The sequence below is a fragment of the Buteo buteo genome, chromosome 19, assembly GCF_964188355.1.
Source record: "Buteo buteo chromosome 19, bButBut1.hap1.1, whole genome shotgun sequence".
Lineage (NCBI taxonomy): Eukaryota > Metazoa > Chordata > Aves > Accipitriformes > Accipitridae > Buteo > Buteo buteo.
Genome location: NC_134189.1, coordinates 18,992,734 through 19,014,224, shown reverse-complemented (window position 1 = coordinate 19,014,224; position 21,491 = coordinate 18,992,734). Strand labels below are relative to the sequence as shown.

At 41.0% G+C, this 21,491-nt stretch overlaps 1 protein-coding gene across 2 annotated transcripts in view; it reads right to left on the bottom strand.

Moving 5' to 3' along the window:
- The window catches only part of ST8SIA1 (ST8 alpha-N-acetyl-neuraminide alpha-2,8-sialyltransferase 1), a 139,997-nt gene that overhangs the window by 64,485 nt on the left and 54,021 nt on the right, over positions 1-21,491 (bottom strand). Inside the window, exons 3-4 of one of the 2 annotated variants that reach the window (XM_075051427.1) lie at positions 7,638-7,747; positions 1,661-1,753 (exon numbers count right to left, since the gene is read on the bottom strand). In XM_075051427.1, the coding sequence (XP_074907528.1) occupies positions 1,661-1,753; positions 7,638-7,747 (203 nt within the window). The remainder of the gene's footprint in view (positions 1-1,660; positions 1,754-7,637; positions 7,748-21,491) is intronic. The other variant, XM_075051428.1, reaches the window with a different exon arrangement.

Here is a 21,491-nt window from a genome sequence, read left to right as displayed (position 1 = left end):
TACTCTCTCCATCTGCTTCTTCAACCATCTGCTCACTCCTTCCCTTCCTCCTTGCTGGATAACTCCACAGTCTCTCTAGTGTAGCTCCATCGTCCCCCTGCAGCATCACTAAAACTCTTTTTCCTTTTGCTCTTCTGTTCAAAATTATTAAGTACAGTGAGCTTTCCACACTAGGCCTTGATGGAGGGCAGGGTGCAAAATAAATATCCATGAGTTTAATAATCCTCTGCTTGACAAGCATAAAATCCTTTGTAAACTTCATGTTTCATACTGCTCCTCCGCATTTTATCCAAAATGCCATGGCCAAACCGATCTTCTTTCCTTGATGGGATGTTCTGGCCATTTCATCCCACTTCTTAAATCAACCTCATTAGCGATCTACGTCCCACAGGATTTTCAGATTCCCCGTCTTCAGGTCCACTGCCCTGAGCAGCTCCCTCTTCTTGCCTGACACCTGAAGCCAACCTCTGCCAATTCTGCTTGGTTTGCTTTGATCTCATCCCAAAAGCACTTCTGTGCCTTCTCTTATTCAGACACTCTCTTCCTGGAATCAGCTCTTGAAGCTGATTACTACTCCATTTCCCTCTTGCTCGCCCTCTCTTTTCTACTCTGTCAAAGACTGTCATCTTTTCCACACACAAAACTAGAGAACCCTTCAATTCCTGATAGAGAGGGGAAATATTACATTTAAATACCATCAAACATCCATTTCCAAGTCTGTGCCTTTCTTCTTTCTAAAACACCTGGCTTTCTATTATTCATTTTATTTCCCTGCTTTGCTTCCTTTCACAATCCTTCACCTCCCAGTAGCAACATTATACATTTCTTTATGCCTAATCATTTCCTGTTCATCCCCTTGGTTTATGCCTTTTCTTTGTGTTTTTCGTTGAACATGGCAGGTTACTACCAGACCTTGTTCTGCCTGAGAACAGCCTACCTCACTCTGGGTGATACACAAATAACATAGCAATTAAAATTCAGGAAGGCAAAATCAGAGAGATGGTGCTGACTTCCCACCCCACCCCCCCCCGCTTCCCCTCTCTCATCAGCTACTGACATTTGGAAAATTTCAACCAACTCTAATAAACAACAAAAATTTGTCCCAGTTTCCTAAGAAAGTGAGGCTTGTATGATCACAACCTGCCAATCAGTTCCATCCTAACCACCTTTGTACCCGTAAGTCAATATCAAACAAATAATACGAAGAGAGTAAGGACCCAGAGGTTATCAGCGGTGAAGCAAAGAGAAACCCAAATTAGCATCTTCATTAACTGTGAGATGCAGCACCCAGCTGCAGCAGAGTAGTTTGGGCCGCCCATCAGTATTTGCCTGGCTTGGGAGCAGCCAAAGCACCTCTGGCACGTGCCCAGCACATGGTAAAGGGAGGGAGCTGGAAGCACTGAGGGGAGTACGGTAGAAGAAAGAACTCTGTAAAAGCCAGCTTCCCTTAGTTTCCCTGCTTACAGTGAAAAGATCAGAGTTTTAGTCTTGGATTATTTCACCTAACACCAAACCACTGGCCATTTCATCTCTTCCAGATCCTTTACCAGGATCAGAAGATCACTAAGAACATAACTCTGACGTGCTAATGTCTATAACACAGATGAACCATTTTTCTTTTCGTTTCCCCCATCCAGAGAAGGAACAACATGCTGTCTACCTTTTCTGAATTATACTGGGATTTGCAGTCACCAGCTGGGTTTTCGATCCAACGTCCTTGCTGTATTCACTGGATAGAGGAGGAAGGTTGCACCTGTGCACAGAAAGACAGTCAAGATTTTAAATGACATTCAGGATTGACAGGCTTCAACCTCAGTCTTTTTTAATCTGCAAGTTTGCAGGTGGTTTGTTGGTTTTGTTTTTTTTTTTTAAAAAAAGGCAAGCTGTCAGAAAATGGAAAAGTGCTGTATAAATACTAGACCAAGCTACAAATTTTCCCTACTGTACCACACCTATAAGCACAATAGGACATTTTTGTACCAGATTGTGGGGAAATGTAGAAGTAAAACTTTTTGCAGAGATGATCCTATGTAACTACTAAGCAGAAACAAAGACACAAACTTGGCATTTCCGACAGGCTGAAAGGCTGTGGAAGAGGCTGTTATTATCTATAGCAAAGACTTTTTTTTTCCAAACTCTTTTAAAGTTCTGTTTTTCACTGTTGCCTTGTTTACCAGTATCAGGCTCCAGACTGTTACCACTCTGTGGTATTACAAGCATTACACACATCTTGCAAACAACGGGCGACTGGCATTTTTAATATTGCACTGCGGGTTATCTTCAGCGTGCAAAATTTACCAAGAAAACACAGAGAAACATTTTAAGTGGCTATTTAAATATGTGCATCTCAGTTCTGCTCCCAGTCTTGTGCTGGTGGGTAGGGTGATAATGTAATAAAGAGAAAGTAACTGAGCAAATTTACTTTGGAAAGCAGAGAGACAAAACTCCAAAAAACAGTAGTAGAGAGAAACTTCCAGACAATGAACAGTCCTAAATGCTCCGTAGTAAAGACCTAGGAGAAGGCAGGTGCAGTAGATAAAGATGAAAATATATTCCAACAGCATCTAAGCCTATGCACTGCTCAAGAAATTACAGTCAGGAGAAATCTACTCAATACATAGAAATTACACCAAAAATTGGTGTCAAAACCATATTTTTCATTTCAAATTCATCCAACTTTCTAAATCAAAGATATGAAGAATATTTTTAATGCTTAAAGGGCAAAAATGAAACCAAGATTCTCAAAGAAAAGTTGAATTTGGAATTTTTTCAGAACAAGACTTTCAGTTTTTTGTGTTGTTGTTTGGTGTTTTGTTGAATTTTTTTAAAAAGTTTTGGGCTCTTCCACAGCCAAATTTGCCCTCCAACTTTTAAGACATCCCCATTTTCACGTGCTGGTATCATTGTTTTTCTGCAGCACACCGAAAAAGCGCTGCACAGAGGCAGAGCGCACGAGGTAAGGAAAGGTGAGGGGCACGCTCGGGCGCCAGCCCCTGCCTCTTCCTGCTCCCAGCGACAGCGCATGCTCAGCAAACGCTGACCCTAAAGAAGAGCATCAAGCAGCTCCTGGTTGCTTCCAGTTCTGCAGACACCCACTCCCACGGATGACAAGGGCCCAGCACTGGAAGAGGGTGGCCAGTGGCACAGAGAGGAGTTGTTTCACATTCACGACTTCTCCTCCCGGTACCAGGGAGACATGGGTTCCTTTGCTGCTGGTCTTACACCTGTGAAGAGCTCCATCGTTTTCCTCACCATCTTCTCCATTAAACTCTCTGTCGCACGCCACTTCAGCACGCGTCTTCCAGGCAGCCAGGGTCAGTCATGAAACCCTTGAGTCCCATATGCTTCCGCCGCGCTGGGAAAGTCAGTCTCGTCACAAGGAAAGCCCTCGCTTCCACAGTAGTCGCTGCCTCCTTTGGCATTTTTGCTGACTTCTGCAGCGTTCCGAGAAAGGATCTAGGTGCTTGCGACAGCAAAGTGCAGCAAACCAGGCTGCACAAATTCCTGGCTGCACCTCCACATGTCACTGCTTTGTGCAGTGCCAGTGCCCGAAGAGGGCACTAGTGTGCACATGGTATACACTCCCTGAGATGTTGGTTAATGCAAAACATCCCACATTCCCTAAGAAAAAAACCACAGTGGTCCTAATTTGCATGTATTTGCATACAAATACCAGCTCTCAAAACCATATTCTTAAATTCGCATCATCCGGGAATGCCAAGGAGGACAGCAAAGTCCCACCTATATGGAACATAGCAGAATTCAGCCACGTTCACCAAGAAAAATAAAATCTCCAGAAACATTTTCTCCTTTTCATTACTATATTTGTTAAGATGTGCACAATGTATTGAGATCTCAGGTAGGAAACAGCTTCTAGTTTGGACTACCGCAATTTAAGATAAGCTAGACAACTTAAAAAGAAGCCAGAAAAGAGAAATCAAAATAAGAGGTTTCAGAAATTGCAATCATTGAGGAAAAAAAAGAAAAAAGAAAGACTAGAAGCACAGGGGAAACTTAATTCCCAGACATAAAGAATGATAAAACCTTAAAAATTGAAAAAGGTTTATATAAAATTAAATAAATAAATACCTAAAGGCAGCAATAGGTTGCTTCCTGCACGGGGTAGGATAAAAATTAATCAGATTAATACCATTTGGAGAGGTTGTAGAAACCCTCTCAGCAGCAGTTTTCAATGGCAGGTCAAACAAATATTTGTGAAGCAAGATAAATAGGTGGTTTGCCTCAGAGCAGAGAGGCGGCATAAATGACCTCTGGCAGATTAGAGTTTAATGCTCTCCGATTTGAATAAACACAAACTCATAGGGCAAGCTTTTAAGAAGCCATTTTTGGTTGAAGTTTATTTAAAAGCACTATGAAGGACAAAGATATCTCCCTAGTTTTTATCATCCTAACATCTCAATAATGAAATTTCTTTCACAAGCCAGTCCCAGATGCATTATTTAAACACATCTAATTCCTTTCATCAGCAAGTCTCACTCTCACCTTGTTCTGCATAAAATATTAAGAAATGGCCTGAGTATGCAGAAGAAACTGGAAGAAATCAGTTGGTTGACAGAAACTTCTTGGCCTTTCAGATTATTTTCTTGTACAGGTCAGCAGAGTGGCGAGTGTTGTGCAGATGAGGAACGCACCAAGAAACAAAAGACTCATCCTAAGAAACTTCTTTTTAATTATCTTACCCTTGCTCTTCATACTGAGGAATAAGTACATGAATGTGCAGGAAAGAAGGAAGTACCAGGAGAGCGTTTCAGGCCAGCATTTTTGACACAAGCCTAACTAGAAGAGTGGAACATATTGGCCTTCTACGTAGAAGACCAATATGACTTAGACCCAGCCTTTGGCAGGGCGGGGCTTGGAAATCGTCAACAGGTACAACAGTCCATGTGTGCCTTTTTCACATCTGAGACCTTCCAACTCAACAGGCAGAAACAGCCGCAAGGGTAAAATGAGGGATCCTTCAACCCTCAGTGGGCAGAAATGGCTCTTCTGGGTTTGGCCCAGCCAGAAGTCCATGTCCCACAGGTGCAGAAAATCCAGGCAACTTGGCTGATGTGTGTGCATTTGGTAGATGTATGTGACTATCTAGCTATTTTAGAATGTTATATGTGCACATATACTAAACACTAGGGACTAATATGAATTTAACATGTAATTGCAGACATTCATTTTTATTCCTTTGTGGCACCTTGGCCAACGTCAATACAATAATTGCATAAGGCGGCTGAAAGCCACATTTCTCTGCTTGTCTACAAGCCCCAAAGTGCCACCACATTTAACCTCCCCAGCTCCACCTGGGCTGGTATGGCCAGATGGCATGGCACAGCGTGATTAAAAGATAACAGCCTGGCCTCCCCAAACCAGGACAGCCACTAGTCAACTCGAAATAGTGACAAGTTGCTTCTAGTTTTGGAATCACTTCACCAGCAAACAGCTCAGAGAACTCCTCACAATCCCCTGATATTTTACAAAGAGAAACCCTCTCTCTGGGAGATGTACAAACCACAGCAAAGCCATGGAAAGTGGTTGGGGGAAAGGGAGAATTGTGAGATGTAGAAATATTTCTTCAAAATCTAATGCCAAGAAAATGTGTGTCTTCTGTCAAAATACAGACAAAAACATTGCTTAGGGTTTAGCACCCAACAATTCCGTCTTAAGATAAGCATTAGCAGGAAAGGAGGGGGCAAATCAAAATTTTTTCTTAGAAATAAGGATTACAAACTTGAAAACCAGCCAGGTATCAGAAGAAGAGCCTATTATAACCACACTACCTAAACAAGTAGACTATATGCCATGCACCTTTTTCATTGCAGATGCAGTGTGCTATGCCTTAGGGGCTGAAAACTGCTGCTCTTTTAATCTCTATGTTGGTACAACTGTGTGTGTAGAAGATGCTCAGCAACGAGATGAGTTTAAACTCATTAATTAACCTCAGTGATTACAATATATCAGAGAAGATGGCTGCAGTCATATGACAGACCTTACGGAAACACACGTAAGTGAAATCAAAAACCATGTGAATGGAAGAAAAGAACAAGGGAAAAACCTGGCATGACATTTCACACTGCGGAAATACTTTAAAGATATTACACAAATTTCTTTAAAAAAAAAAAAAAAAAAAAAGACGTTATGCAAGTCACTACTGTGCTCTTTCTCTCAGCTCTTAGATTATAGAAATCAGATTTAGAAAAGATCAACTAAATCCTGTCTTCCACCTGCTATAAAAATATTTTCTCCCAGTGGTGTATTAGTTTCTAACCCAAAAGAACTGAAACATTTTCCATAAATATGACTGCACATCACTAATACAATACAGCCTGCAGGCAGCTACTGGGATTTTTGCAGGATTCTCCCCATCACTTATTTCCAATTCAAAATAACTTCTGTACAGATAATGGTTGCTTTACCCTCCCTGGAGAGAAAAGGATTTTTCTGATCAAGCTATAACAACTGCTGTTTTTTTCAAAAAAGTTTCTATTGTTTTTGTAACTGTTTGCTCCTGCAGCATTTCAATTTCCCATTGCATCTAGATAATATTACCACAGTATATACCCTGCAGTTTCTTATATTTAGTCTGTGGAACACCTAAGGAGTTTTGCAGTAATGGCAATCAGCACACTGCCTCTCTCCCCCTGTGCCTTACATCTTCTGTGAATGCTCTAAGTATACGTTTCCTTTTGCCTTTAGTTTGTTGCATTTCTTTGCTTTAACATTGAAGGCATTTTTGGTCCTTGAGATGCAAACCATAAATTACAGTTTGGTTTGCAGCAAATTTGTATGGCTTTATAATAAGCCATCAGGATCTAATAAGGAGACTTGCTAAAGTGGGTGTTCATTATGCATCCACCTCAAAACCCAAAGAAACTTCATTTCTCATCTCTTTAGGAGCATTCCTCCAGTTTCTCCCCCACAATGTTTTTCTTGCTCATGTTTAACAGGGAGGAACTAATGTCTGTCTTTCTTCCTTGAAGAATGCAGACCTAGAAAGTGCCAAATTCAATCACAAAAGCAGTAGCTAGTTCAACATCCCTCCTGACAAGTTCTTATAACTTCAGGAAGGCTGGAGCAAAAGGAGATGTGAGGAATCTCAAAAACCTTGCATCAAGGAAAGAGGTTTGGCCTTTCCTCAGACAGTCAGCCAGAATTCAATCTTGAGGGAAGAAAAAAACAGGAACATTTTAGCTTGTTCCAACTTACTACTTAAGCCTTGCCCCATAAATCAGTACCTACTCATCTTGAGTTCAGTGGGTTGCATATGACAGCATTTAGAGTTGCAAAGGACAGAGCACATTGCAGGATGAGACCCTGCCTAAGATTGCACAATTAAAGAGAAAAGCAGCTCTTCAGTCCCTCTCTGTGATGCTGCACAATGTCACAACCTCAATCTATCCATCTACAGATTGCCCCCACACTACACACCCATTTGCAGAAGCCAGTCCAAACTCCATTGCCTCTCCTCAACTTTCACCCAAATCACTTGTGTAAAGCATCCTGCAAAGTGGTGGGGGTTGGGGAAACAAGGCAAATTATAATTGATTAATCTCAACTGAATAGCTTTGAAAAGTCCAAGACTTCGCAGGGGAAGGGGAGACAATGTGTCATTGAGATTTCTGTCTTACCGCATGACAAAATCTGCTTGATCTATTTGTTTGCCGCAGCCGCTCTTTTTCAGGATTCCACCGTTTCCCACCACGGAGCATTTCTTCAGTGGCAGCTGGAAGGGAGTAGCCTAGCAACACAAAACAAGGACCAGTTTTACAGAAGAGAACACACACATCTTTGTAGCAGCCGCTCATGGAGAACCCGGGGAGCTGGCAGGGCTCAAAGTGATGAAAGAAAAGGGTGAATTAAGAGCTGGGGGGGGGTGGGGTGGGGGGGGGTGGGGGGGGTGTTGGAAACAAGTACAGAAATTAGCTGGTAAGTAGACACAGGACAGTTCTTATCCCCACTCCCCAAACCAGGACACAGCAAATGTGATACAGAAGATAACAACATCTCTAAAAAACAAAACTGCCTAAAGTACTTACGCAGATACTGACCAAGCCAGGCAGTCAGGTCAGAATGAGCCTTCTAGCCAAGCTGCAAGGACACAGAGGAAATAAGACAAGCAGGGAGAAAAAGAAAAGAAAAAAAAAAAAAAAAAAAAATCCATGAAAGTGACCTTCCTGAGCTGATATACAAAAGAGAGCGCTGGGAAAAAAAGGAAGGAACAGGGAACGAGGTGATGACAGAACGGCGCTGGGATCAGGAGTCACCCTGCCTCCCTCCATGGCTGTGTCGCTGGGACAGGTCACTCCAAAGCCTTAGGCAAAGATATTTAGAGCTTGACAACAGCTCCTTAAACACTCAGCTGCCCAGACACAGCATAAATTAAAATTAGAAAGGGATCATTTTAACTGAGGAGCTCTTGTAGCCACTTAGCAGGGCATAAAAGTGCAAGGTCAAATTGTCATGCTATCCTAGACATCAAACACAGTAATAAATTAGATCTGTATAGTCTTCTTCATTCCAGAGACTCTCAAAACTACGGGTGGGATATCTTCCTGTCAGCCCCAAGTCATTCACCTTTAGTGAGGTCAGGACAGTCATTTAAACAGCACACAGTGCATCAGTACAGCCCAGCAAATAAAAAAAAAAAAAAAAAGGTGGTGAAAAGACATGTGAATTTAAAGCAGTGTGATTTCGTTATAGAATGGAATTTGTCTGCAATACCAGAGTTAATATTCTCCTCATGCAAAAAACTGTGCAGGGTTTTTTTATTTATCAAACCTGTCAAAACCTGACTTGGCAGCAGAAACAGAAGTTGCTGCACGTGCCTCCAAGAATGCAAATGCCACGGTGACAGGATGCATCGCAAAACAATTCTCCTCTCCAGGAGGACAAGGTAGAACGGTGGCAGCACTTGTCCTCACTTACATGTACAGAGCAACGTCTAACATTGCAGCATGTATTCACCAGGCATTGTGATGCTGTACATGGTCCAGGAAACAGACCCAGCATTACAGCACAAACTCTATACTTGTTAGGACTTATATCTAATGTCTTATTTCTTTCCTTCCTTAGATTTATTTGCTTTATCTTCTTTTCTCAGCAAACTAGATGCCATTCAGCTAGGATAAAGCCACAACCTCCTTTCTAATAAAAAACATTAAAGCATTTTTCTTATCCTAACTCTGGATTAAGATATGCTAAAGCAGAAAAATAAATTTCACTTTCCTGAGGCCTGGCCACTGTTAGGAACCCAGTGATAGGACAGGAGAGCAATACTAAGTATGCAGCTGCATTCTCATCCTGCATCTGCCTTCTCAAGAACATTTTTTAATTTACACAGTTATCGAACTAGGAGCGTATCTTGAAATTCAAAGGACATCTCATCTCTAAGGTGACCCTGACCAAATGAGAGCTCACATATGCAGTAAAGAGGGGCATGGCCGGGGGGTAGGGAGGGGAATCAGAGGAAATGTAGAAGACATGTTTTACGAATAACAGTACCTTTCTTATTCAAGATATATCAAAGCTTCTGCCAAGACAGCTAGTTATACAAAGGCAAGGCTGTGACAAAGGCAGCAGCCACTAACTTTTGCTTTTAACAGTTGTGGACACTCTGTCACATAAATTCTGTGGCTTTAGCACACGTTGAGTGGCTTTAGACCCACAAAATAAACGTTTAGGAGTTACTGATTGCTTCAAAATTCTGTGAGTTGCAAACAGCCTTTGATATTGCTTGAGATGACTTGCTGTCCTTCAAGGGAGGCTTATATCCTGTTATACTCAAAGATGATAATATTAGTTGTCATTTACATACATACTTTTGTTTCCAAAAGCACGTGAAGCTTTGAAACTCTTGTCTTTCAGAGAGTCCAACAAACAAAAGAACAAGATCAGGGCTGCCAGGGTGATTTGAGGGAGCCAAAGGAAAGTAGAAGGGGCAGACAGACTCACCATGGTGGTTGTCCCTCTGCCTAACCTGCAAAGAAATCCACTCACTCTATGGACATAGGAGGAAAACCAGACTGAACACAGTTCTCTCTGAAAAGCCACCATGCCCACAAGAGCCCACAGAAGCTTTTGCCTCCCCCAGCAAGTACTGAAAATTCAGGACATGGCACACACATCGGACAGACTCTACATGCCACCATTTAGCTTAAGATGTTCAACCATTGCATTTTCCAGAAGACCATACTTACAAACCTTCTACAGACATTATGCAAAAGACCTAGTTCCAGTACCATAACAGGGTGGGGCGGGGGGGTTGTAAAGGCCTAAGGATTAAGTGTCCCTGCTGCTTGGTGGGATTTCAGCTGTTTTGAGCTTAACGAAGAGCAACTGCTTAGGATGACCTGGGAGAAACCTGCATTTGTTATCTTGCACATGACTTTTCTTCAAACATTTAAATCACAGATCTGTATTGTTGCTGAGACTGCAGGGGCTTTTCAGGAACTCTGCCCTGAGCCCCCATCCAAACAAACTGCCTGGTCATACACGAATCACGCAAGTCTTAAACTCAAGTGTTACCCATGAGCAACTATGAAACGTATGGCCCCTTTTCCTCTCTACGAAAGGCATTTATCTTTTCCCTCTTTCAAAGGAACAGGCTCTTCGGCTTTGAAATTGTTAGGATATCACCATCCTGTAATCTAGTTAGCAGCAGCATACCCAACCCGCTGCAGGACATTAGTGCGATGGCACACTTCCCTCCCCTCCACACCCAAAGGATGCTCGTGGGACAGACAGCACAGATACAGGCACTTAGAGGCTCTTCAAAGCTAAAATGCTGTGGGCTTCCTTCTGTGACTTCCCATAAGCATTCAACTCATGCCTGCCTTTGGACTGCCCAAAATAGGAGGCGGAAATAGCTTAAGCAAAATGGCAACACAATTAACCAGAAGGTAGTTCCAGCCCTAACACAGCAGAATTACTCAGCTTGTTACTAGCTTTCCACATCACCCCTGGGCTTTCAAGATGTTTCCCTGCATCTTCTAGCTGTTCCTACTGCTGGCGTGTCACGGTATGCACTGTGGAGTTGAATTTAATAATTAACTATCAAAACCTGGAGTTATTTTTTTCCTCTAAGGGTAAAAAACATCAAAGAGGGACTCCAATAATGATTTGTTTCCTCATGCCAAGTGATCTTATGCTATCTTCATGGTGTGGGTGATCTGCCTTCAGATTTTTTTTAATGTTATGTTGGGGTTGAAGGGGTTAGAACAATGCTACAATTTGCTCCAGGGTTAAACTGGTTTTACCTTTTTGTAAAATAGACTTAGGCATTACTTGTAGTTTCAGTACAAGGCAATTTTGAATCAAGAGTGTTATATTTTTAAGGTGATGGTGCTATTTGGAGATAATACGATATAGTAAACCCAAGTTTGCTTCTAGGTTTCTATTACTGGCAAAATACGCTTCACAGGACTTACAAAAACCTTCTCATGCTTTCCTTCTTTACCTCCCACAGCATAACTCTTTGCTAGGCAAATTGTCAGTTCATAGTTAACAGCATATAAAGTTCTCACGTTGTGGGAACCCAGCTGTCACTTATGCTAAATGCTCACAAAAAACTCAGTTGTAAGCTGGCCTAACAAATGCTAGCTTTGGCCTGTAAAGTTGTAACAAAAGCATTCCATTAATATTAGCTTCCTGAAAGTGTTATTTTCATTGTCAACACATTTGTTATTTTCTTCATTCATAAAATTTTAATGAACAGCCAGAGTCTTGTGGGTAGAGTAGAAAAAATAGTGCAGCATCATTTGATCTAGTGTAATAGAGAAAATTTAAAAACAAATGACCAACTCATCCCCATTTTTAAGCAATTATTACCACAGAATTTGAAAATACTATTAACTAAAACCACCTTGCATATTGGAAATAAGAGGGATAAATTCCCTTTAAAAGTAAGCTTCAAATAACTTTAAAAAGGATTTTGTAAGGTGGTTTTTAAAAGGCATCTCCAAACAAAACCAAAGATGGTAGGCCCGTTGTCTCATTCTCCCTGGCTAAAACAATGAAACTCCAGTGATAATCAATAAAGATGTTCCAGTTCATATTCATGTAAATGAAAGAACCACCTGCATATTCCCCTGAGAATTCAATGACAAATAAGCACACAAAACAATAGATTAAAGACTCCCAATTGAATATGGGACTAATTTAACAAAGCGTCTATCCAGCAATTCACTGATTAGTTTCATCATTCATCTAAGTAGAAATAAATCCTTGTCATCAGTTAAAAGAACATTACACAGTACTAACAAAATATAATTTATTTGAGATAATGCTGCTCTAATTCACTTTGATTTCATTGTTAGGTTGTTAATGCATTAATTGTTGCCCACTCCCTGCCAAAGACTTTAATCAGCAACCAAGTTCTTACTGGGAAAACAGGAAAAATTACAGCATTCGGCCTCTGATTTAATGCCGAAGATGTCACAAACACTGAAAATACTGAAAACGTAAATTAGAAAAAAATGGTTTTTTAAATAAGCATTTTGAATTTGCAAGAGATGCTGCGATTTTACTGTCCCTTTTGAGAAGGCAGCATCCTGATGAGAAGGGCGTTGTTCTACTGATTTTCCTAAGGAGCCAGCAAAACCCTGAGAGTTAACAAGAAGCCAAATTCAGCTCTTAATAAAACATTTTCTTGCACCTTTGCATAAGGATGCAGCTGACACTTTGAAGGATAGCTCTCTGCGTGTCAGCCACAGGTAACGTAGTCTTGGTTTTTTACACTGTCAGACATGGCAGGGTGGCAAATGCTCCTCCTTCATTGTTTACAAATCATCTTCGGTCTGATGGGCCTTTTGTTCCTCCTACAGAGCTGTCAAGACATGACAGCTTGACGGCAACTGGCTCCAAAAAACATCAGTGTCAGGGATGGCATATTCTCCATAGGGGAATGTGGAGGGTGGCTCTGGTTCCCTGCATTTCACTCACTCCTCTCCACCAAACCGCTCCAAACCTGCCCTGACCGGGGTACAGGAGCCCAGAGCAAGGAGTGACTATTGAGACAGTAAGGTAATAAACATCATGGAGATCAGGAGGAGGTGCTCCTCCTGAAAGAGAGAGGACTTTTCTGTCCACCTCCTACACTATGCCACCACAGGGAGACAACTGACCTTCTGCTTTCTATCCTTTAGAAGTAATTATTATTTTCTTGGGAAAATAACTGTTTCCACCAAAAAAATGCTTAGGGTTAGGGTTTGGGGGTTTTCAAGTGAAAAATGAAAATTTTGAAAAACAAAATATGGACTTCTTTTTCAGGAAGATTACCTTTAAAACTGGGTGCACTGTTATCTAAAAGGTCTTGCACGTAGTAATTCATGACTTCAGGCTTTTTGTATTATAAACCTATTTTCAGCCTGGCCTTTCTGTTTGTAGTTACTGATTCAAATAACTGTACAAAGTCTGAAACGCACGTAAAATTTTAAAAGTAATTTAGAACCCAATTCTGTATAGAGAAACAGAAGAAACATGGATGAGAATGAAACTGTCCAAGAGCTGGAAAGGGAGAAAATCTTACCTATATCATAAATCTTGAGAGAATGTTGTGGGCTGGAAGATGCATGCATTTTAACATATCAAGAAACCACACCAATACTTTAGTGGCAGATTTACTGAATGCCATATAATTTTGTGTTCATGCAAAGCTGTATTACAAAAGCAAATTAGTGAAACTGTTGAAAGCTATATTTCGCATGTGCAGAATCTGTCAGAATCACAATGTATGTTCCACTGAGACTTGCTAAATCTGTGTGTTAGCTATAACTCATACAAAATTCTCTATATTCCACTAATATGTGAAATAATGTGTGAAATGTTAAGCAGGAAGCAAGCCGAAAACTTTGCCTCTGTGGTAATGCTGTCACAAAGCAGAGGGATAGGTATAAGCGTACTTACAGTTATTTTGTGGAACAGATCAGAATAGAGCCCCTGCCAGACTGATCCCACGTATGTAGCACACTGTCCTTTTTGTGTATGATAATTACGAATATCAATAAATAAGCTGAGCATGGTTTTTCAAATTCTGGACTTGGATACCACCAAACCCCAATATTTGATTACAAAGCAATTATGACAGGAAGAAACTGTGACAGTGACTATAAAATCCCTCTAAGAGATAAGAAAGAGATCTTAAAATGAACCTCCAGCGACCTTCTTCAGTTTCTTTTTTTTCTTTTTAATAGTTTCCTTGCTTTACAGAGGCACTGCCAACTAACAAATTTTGAAACCTGAAGCTCACTGCATGCACATAAGAGAAGTGGTCCAGGTGGGGCAAGCTTCTCTGTAGTACCATGCAAGCACGTCTCAGTCATGACAGCAGTGTCTTTATCAAGGATTGAAGTGGAATTAAGCATTCAAGCTCATGGAAACTATCTCATGAAGTATTTATACAGGGACACAGGATGGCAAAAGACCACTTAGGAGACTGAACGCAGTGGTCTGCGGCTGCAGGAAACCCTCTTCTATCCAAAAGGATACATGGGATATTAACTGCAGAGCAACCACACACAAAAGAAAGAACACTTTGCAACATACTTGCATATTCACAAAAAAATGTAGAGTACCAGGAACTAGCTGGCAGTCACTTTTAGTTCAAGCTGTACTTTAAGTAGGAACTTCAAAACGGTGTGCTCTCTTAATAGCTTTCCACCCAGCATGAAGTCATTGCAAGTGAGTACTTGCCATGAATTAAAAGAACATTTCAAATTGCTACTGTGGCATTTCATTCAATGGAATCAGCCTTCTTATAGCCAGGATAGCACAGTGTAGGGATTATTTAAAAACAAAACAAAACAAAAAAACACATTTGGAGATTGTAACGGTTTATTTTAGAAAACAGACTATTGATGGTATATTATAAACAGTATTTCAAACAGTGAATGCTCTGGGAATGTGAAGGGAGTTCTTTATAAGACAAAGAGACATTAAAGGGTGGGAAATTACAAAGTTCTAGAAGATTTCTGGATCCAAACTTTATGACCTTCAATGCATTAGGACCCCAAAACTTTGGATTAAAAACTATAAAAAGGAAAAAAAGAAACTCAGCCTACTGAGGGTAGGGAGGGTGTCTCTTATTCTGGAAGATGTTACACCTCTCAACATTTCCACAACAGGGAGGCCTCAGGAAGGACTTGAGCTTCCCTCCAAATAGCTGCATTTAGATGTTCCATGGAGCAACCCAGTCCTACGTAAACTGTACAAATAATAATGCACATGTTCTTTGAGAAACAGTTTGACCAAAATTTGTAAATAACTGCCACTGTTGGCTCCCCTATCCACCTTCTCATACGCTTGAATAACTCACTTGATTTTTTTCTTTTTTGAGTTCTGTGTGATAAGAAGGATAAGCTTTGATTCATAGGTCAAATCACTAAGCTCTGCCAACAGCCACAGAAACACTCAGCAGATCCTTCCTTTTACCTGGCCACCTGACATCACCAGATGCCACGACAAGCTTAGAGGAAAACACAATCCATTGTGTGGGATTCTCAGCCCTGCTCTGCTTTGCCAGCGCCTCCGGACGTAGGTACACAACACCCTCCCACTTAGATTTCAACTGACTCAGATTTATATGCTCAAACTGTACAGCATTTACACACCAGGCAGCAATTCACCTCCCAGTTAACTGGCACTCTATGGCAGAAAGACATGCAGACACAGCAGGTATCCCAGTGGTTATTTAATACTGCACTGTGCTGAATGCTTAGCAGCAACCCCTTATCTTTTGGGCTTAGAGACCTAACTTTCAGATGCTGCTTTTGAATTGTTTGCCCATCCTCCACTTTTTCCCTGTTCCTTTCTTAACCTGCTCCAAGTCTGAGCAGAAGAGAGAAAGCTAAGTATATCAAACTGTATATGCCAGGGCTGCATTGATACAATGCTCTAAGCTTATGTCAAAAAAAGTGCACTGAAACGTTTTTGAGTTTTGACTAGATGTTTCATGGAAACAAGGGTAAGCACAAATCATCACTTCATGGGGAAAACCTACTTTTTTTAATGTCATGCATGTCTATTAAACAGCAGGAGTAGTTACTATTTTATGAGTGTTTAATGAGTTATTCTTCAGGCCTGGGAAAATGCAGTATAAACTTTTTAATTAATTTCCTGCATTGCAGCGCACAATTTCCTCGCTGAGGAAGTTACTGTATATAGGCACGTTTTAACTTTTATGCACAAAAGTTTTTGTTAAATAACTGTTATATTCCAGTTAGAGAAATGTAGACAGAAAACAAATAATATGATTGCCCAGTGACAAACTCCTCCAACTCTGACTGTACTTTCTCCCTCAGCAATTTCAGGATGGAATAACAGTAACAAGCTGAAACCAAAACAGAATAGGGAAAATTGCAGGGTATCTGCTTGCTTATGCCTGTTGTAGGAATAAGTAGACAATGTACTCTCATGTTGAATTATTCTCTTGTGAGAGCATGGGACAATACACAGCCAGCAAAGATAGGAAAATACTTGGAAATTTTGCAAGACGAATTATTGTTCAGTAAGGGGTACTACTCACTCATTTTCCCAGCTTTACAAAGGATTTCTCAACAGCGTTTCATGTATGTGCAAGGTTATTGCCAGGACCAATCCACAATCAAACACACAGTTCCTAAGCATTTTAAGATCAATCCTAACCCTGCAGAACTGATGCAGGATGAATGTTTCTACAGTTGCATGAGCAGAATACAAATAATTGTGAAATGCAACAATAGCCTGCACTGAACGTGGGTGGGGGTAGGAAAGACAGCACGCAGGAGGGCTATGAAGAGGGTGTCAGGAGACCCATCTGCACGTATGCGGCTGATTTACTAAAAAGCTCATCCACCTATAGAAACACAAAGTTCTCTAATATCTTATTAGTAGCACATGGTATGTGCAATAAATAAGGTTAGTTTCAGCTCGTAAAAAATACAAAGGGCTTCCAATTCTACTTGTGTAGAAGACAATAACACTTAAACAAAGGAATGGCTCTCTGAATTCCTGAGGGGCCTCTGATCCCACCGATATGAATAAGGAGCTGCAGCAAAGGAAATCAATCAACTTATACAGGCATCAAAATATGGATTTAGTTATCACATGATAGATACTGAAGTTTAAAGCTTTGACTTTTATTTTTTTAGGCTGTCTTAAAAGCAATACACTTCCATTTAGCTAGTATATTAAACAATAAGCTTCTACAAAGAAAAGATCCACTAATAAAAAAAAATGTTTCTTGCCTTTGCTTTACCTCTTAACAGTTCAGAAGACTTAGTGACGTCTGTTGAGAATCACTAGTTAAAAAGACATCAAAGACAACTAGCAAGGATTGATCTCTCTAGGAAATTTGCAGTTAGAGTTTGAGTGGAGTTTAAACACTGAGAGTGGTTTCTGGCAGCATGGAAGGACTGCTGACTTTTTTTAATACTTGAAGATTTTTTTTGCCTTCTCTATTAATGAGAAAAATTAAGCCTCTTAAGAAAGCTCCACTTACAGATAAGGAGGAAATATCTAACTATTTTAAGACAAATTTTAGACTTTGAAAATTCCAAATTTTACAATATAGATGCAGCTTTATTTACTGATCTCTCATATGCTAAAAACCAAATAATTCCTTCTGATTCCAATTAGGTAAATGTAGACAAACAGCAAAGGAAACCACAACACAGAAAGGTTAGCTAGGAAACATTTTAGGGGCTCTAGTGTTTCTAGGTGTTTAGAATAGTTTATCAGTAGTGATTGGATGAAAAAGCCTTATGATATTGGGCTACCCAGAAACATTTAAAAAAAAAAATCAACACGTAATATCATCTTACAAATACAGTGGGTTCATTTAAATGCACTACTGAATTGGATGAAACAATGGCATGAATCCCGAGAAGTGAAAAACCACATTTTTTCCCTTCCCACAGCACACAGTCAAACCAAACACATAAGATACACTAAGAAATAAGCAGCAGTCTGAGGAATCAATAAATGTACCCAGCTCCAAAGAGCCATTATATGTGGGCCAGGTCAGCAGCCTGCATCAATCTGTATCTTACATCTTAAGCCTATCTTTCATCCACAAACCTAGATGGCATGTGAGTTGGTTCATGTAACTAACAACACAAGAAAAGTTGACGTGTAAGAGTTGAAAAGCAAATAATAGCATGCAAAGAAAAGAAAACAACACAAGGGATTTTAACGACTGCACATAAAACAAGGGTATAGGTCTTCATTTAGAGTACTATGTTTCTTTAGGGCAGCCCTTCTGCAGAAATGTAGAGCCAAGGTTAAAAGACCTTGCTGAAAAGTAAAAAAGGTGGTTAGCAGCATAACAGGATTTACATATAATGACTGACTACCAAAGTGTTTAAAAAGGAATGTTTACCAAGCAAGGAAGCAATTAGAGGAAAGTGCAGCACCACGTAATGTCATGTCTAAAGGTTATGAAAACAGAAGTTTAGAAATCCAGGGAGGCAGAGGGGAAAAGCTGTTACAGTTACAGAATCAATGACGCTTCCACAAGCTATTTATTTTTTCCAGTAATGAAAACTAAACTCCTTAAAATGTATTTTCACATAGAGGCATGACAGTAACTCATGATCTTGTTTGAATAACTTATCATAAACCTATCTGAATAAACAGCTAATGTTTCTATATCAATAATAAAACACTTAGTAATAGAAGATTAAAATGGGGGAAAGTGTCATTTCATTATATAAGGGTGTAGGTTCCCCAAAAAGCAAACAGAAAGTGTTGTTTGTTGCCGGCCTACACAAAAGTTCGTTTGGGGCTAGCTGCTCCACTGAGAACACAGCAAAACAGGGAGGCTAGGCTTCGGGGACCAAACCCAGGCTAAGACCGAAGTCCCTCTCCGCAGCGCAGCGCACACATCAGAATCTGAGAATCTTAAGTCCAGTCAAATTGCGCAGACTGAGGCAACTGCAAGCCTACCGAAAGGCACCACAGCACAAAACTAATTTCACGCAGAGGCACGTCTTTTTTCACCGACCTGGTGCTTCCCTCGGTTCCAGCACCGCACAATTCAGGCGACCTAGCCCACCTCCCTGCTCCGGGCAGGGTCACCCGTGAAAACCGGTCAGTCTACGCTGCTGCTGAGGCGCTCCGGTGCCCCGGCCCGGCCCGGCCGTCTCCCAGCGGAGCTCGCCGGGGCACTCGGCGGACGGCAGCGGGGGTCCCGGCGAGGCAGGCCCCGCTGCCCGCGGCTCAGCACCCTGGCCAGCTCCCCCCGCGCCGCCCCAGCCCCGCGGGAACGGCCCCGGGACCGGCCGCGGTCCCCTCGGGTCGGGCGAGGACGGGCAGCGCTCGTCTTCGGGTCGGGGTTCACCTGAAGAACTGCAGGCACGGCGAACTGTGTGCCTCCGAGACAGCACGTAATGCTGTTCCACACCTGGATTACCCTGTTGCTCTGAGCGAATACAACCCCTGTATTCTTGATGGCCCATTTTCGGCACGTCTTGTTGATGTCATTCCCGTTCTACTTTCCATTCTGCTTGGTCAGGACAAAAAAAGGTCTCTTAGAGGTATAATTACATTCACTGAGTGAAGAGGTAAAAAGAATGATGTATTGTCCTCCGTTAGAGGTTGCAATTCGGAGAAGACAATCTCTAAAGTTTTAATAAACTGCAACTCTCTTCTACCAGCTGAACACCATGGAAACCACAGCAGCCACTAAGACAGCATATTAGTCTTTTTTTTTTTTTTTTTTTTTAATTTCTTCTCCCTCCCCCAAGATATTGTCAGGCCCAACAGATAGTTTTTCAGCTCTCTATTAAACTAAAACTAACTTTATTTTTCACTAAAAGCTATTCCAAACAAAAAGCAAATCCAGGGCAAACTAATGAACATCAAGATGACTCAACTCAGCAGGAAGCTATTAACATAACAAGAATGCACTGGATTGATTACCCCAAATGCTAAGCACTACAGATCAGCAAGCTACTCAAGGTCTGGAGGGCCTTCCCTCCACTTAGTTTTTGGGGCCTGCTTCAGCCCCTTTCAAACACTAGGCTGGGGAGAGAAGTTTCCTAACAGTAAACATTTGAACCTTGTGACTAGGAAGAGGACAGCAGTAAAAGGCCAAAGGACTTGGAGTTTATCAGTGGAGAACTTCTGGGTCCCCAATAGGGATGATAGGTCATTAACTAGCCTCATGCTGAGCCCACTCTCAGTACTTGCTAGCATATAACACTAACATTCAAACATGTCAGATGACCACAGCTTCCATACAGCATTTTTAAACACATATCCTTGGCCAGACCTGTTTCTCTGGCTAAGAAAACCTCTCCACTCTGCCTCTTATACTCATTATACTGCTTTAGTTTTCATACTTTTACAAAGACAGAAATCATACAAGAACTGCCATGATCTTCCACCCTTTGAAAACTGACTTGTCTGGTTTTGATACTCCCCAAACTTAATCTTCTCACTTTTCCTTTAGCTTTCTTTATTCACATGAGGAATCCCATGGAAAAAGACAGCACAGGCTGGTTGTTGGCTTTTGGTAAGACATGTAACTGTGTCCTCTAGTTTCATCTTCCCACCGTATCTCTCTGTTTATTTTTAGAGCTCTCTCAGCCAGTTAAAGAGAGATATTCAAGTGGTGTTGGTCTCCACTCGTGTCTGTATAGCCTTTAAAGGGCAGACTTAGAAAAAAAATTATTGTAAAAGGACATTGTGAATGTTGTACATTCCATTCCTTCTCAATTGTATCCAGCTAAAAAATGTCACATTTAAGAGAAAAAAAGATGCTTTTTCCCCTAGGTATATAATCTCTCAAAATATGACCTGTGATTAGAAAGTCTGATTAGGATCTTTTCTCTTTTTCTATTTTTACCATCACTAGTAAAGATTCTGCATAAGTGCACCAGTTAGATCTTCCATTTTTGTGCTGGTCTCCTGACTACGCCATTCATGATACCTAGAAACAAGACTATTAGACCATTCCACTCTAACAACTGAGTTAACAACAATACTGTGCCTTTTTCCGGTAAATGAGAGTGTAATGACTTCAGAATATGCAGAGAACAAGTAGATTAAATAGATTCTTTTTAACGGCATCCCTCTTCTACTCCTAATGATATTTTCATGCCCCTCAACATAGATCTGTACTCTTTTCGCCAGGAACAAACATGACTCTGTCTTGGATTGCCGTAGCCTAGATTTTCTCAACTTTTTTACTCAGCTTCTCCTTTGCTTCAGCAAGGCATGGCACATTTGGGTATTTACCTTCATTGTTTCTACCACCAACACAGACAAGTTGGCCTACTATATGTAAAACACCCATAACAAAGCTTACCCGTCTGGTACATCTCCAAGTTATTTAGTCAAAAGCTATAGCTGGTTTAACTGTACCAGGAGTCCTTTGCATGCCCACCCACAGAGGGAAGCTATTTGCCAAAACATAACATGCCAAGGCAGAAGAGCACCTGGGCATAGAAGCCATGGTATATGCAGTGGCACTATCATCCTGCAACCATGATAGTTGCAATGGTCAT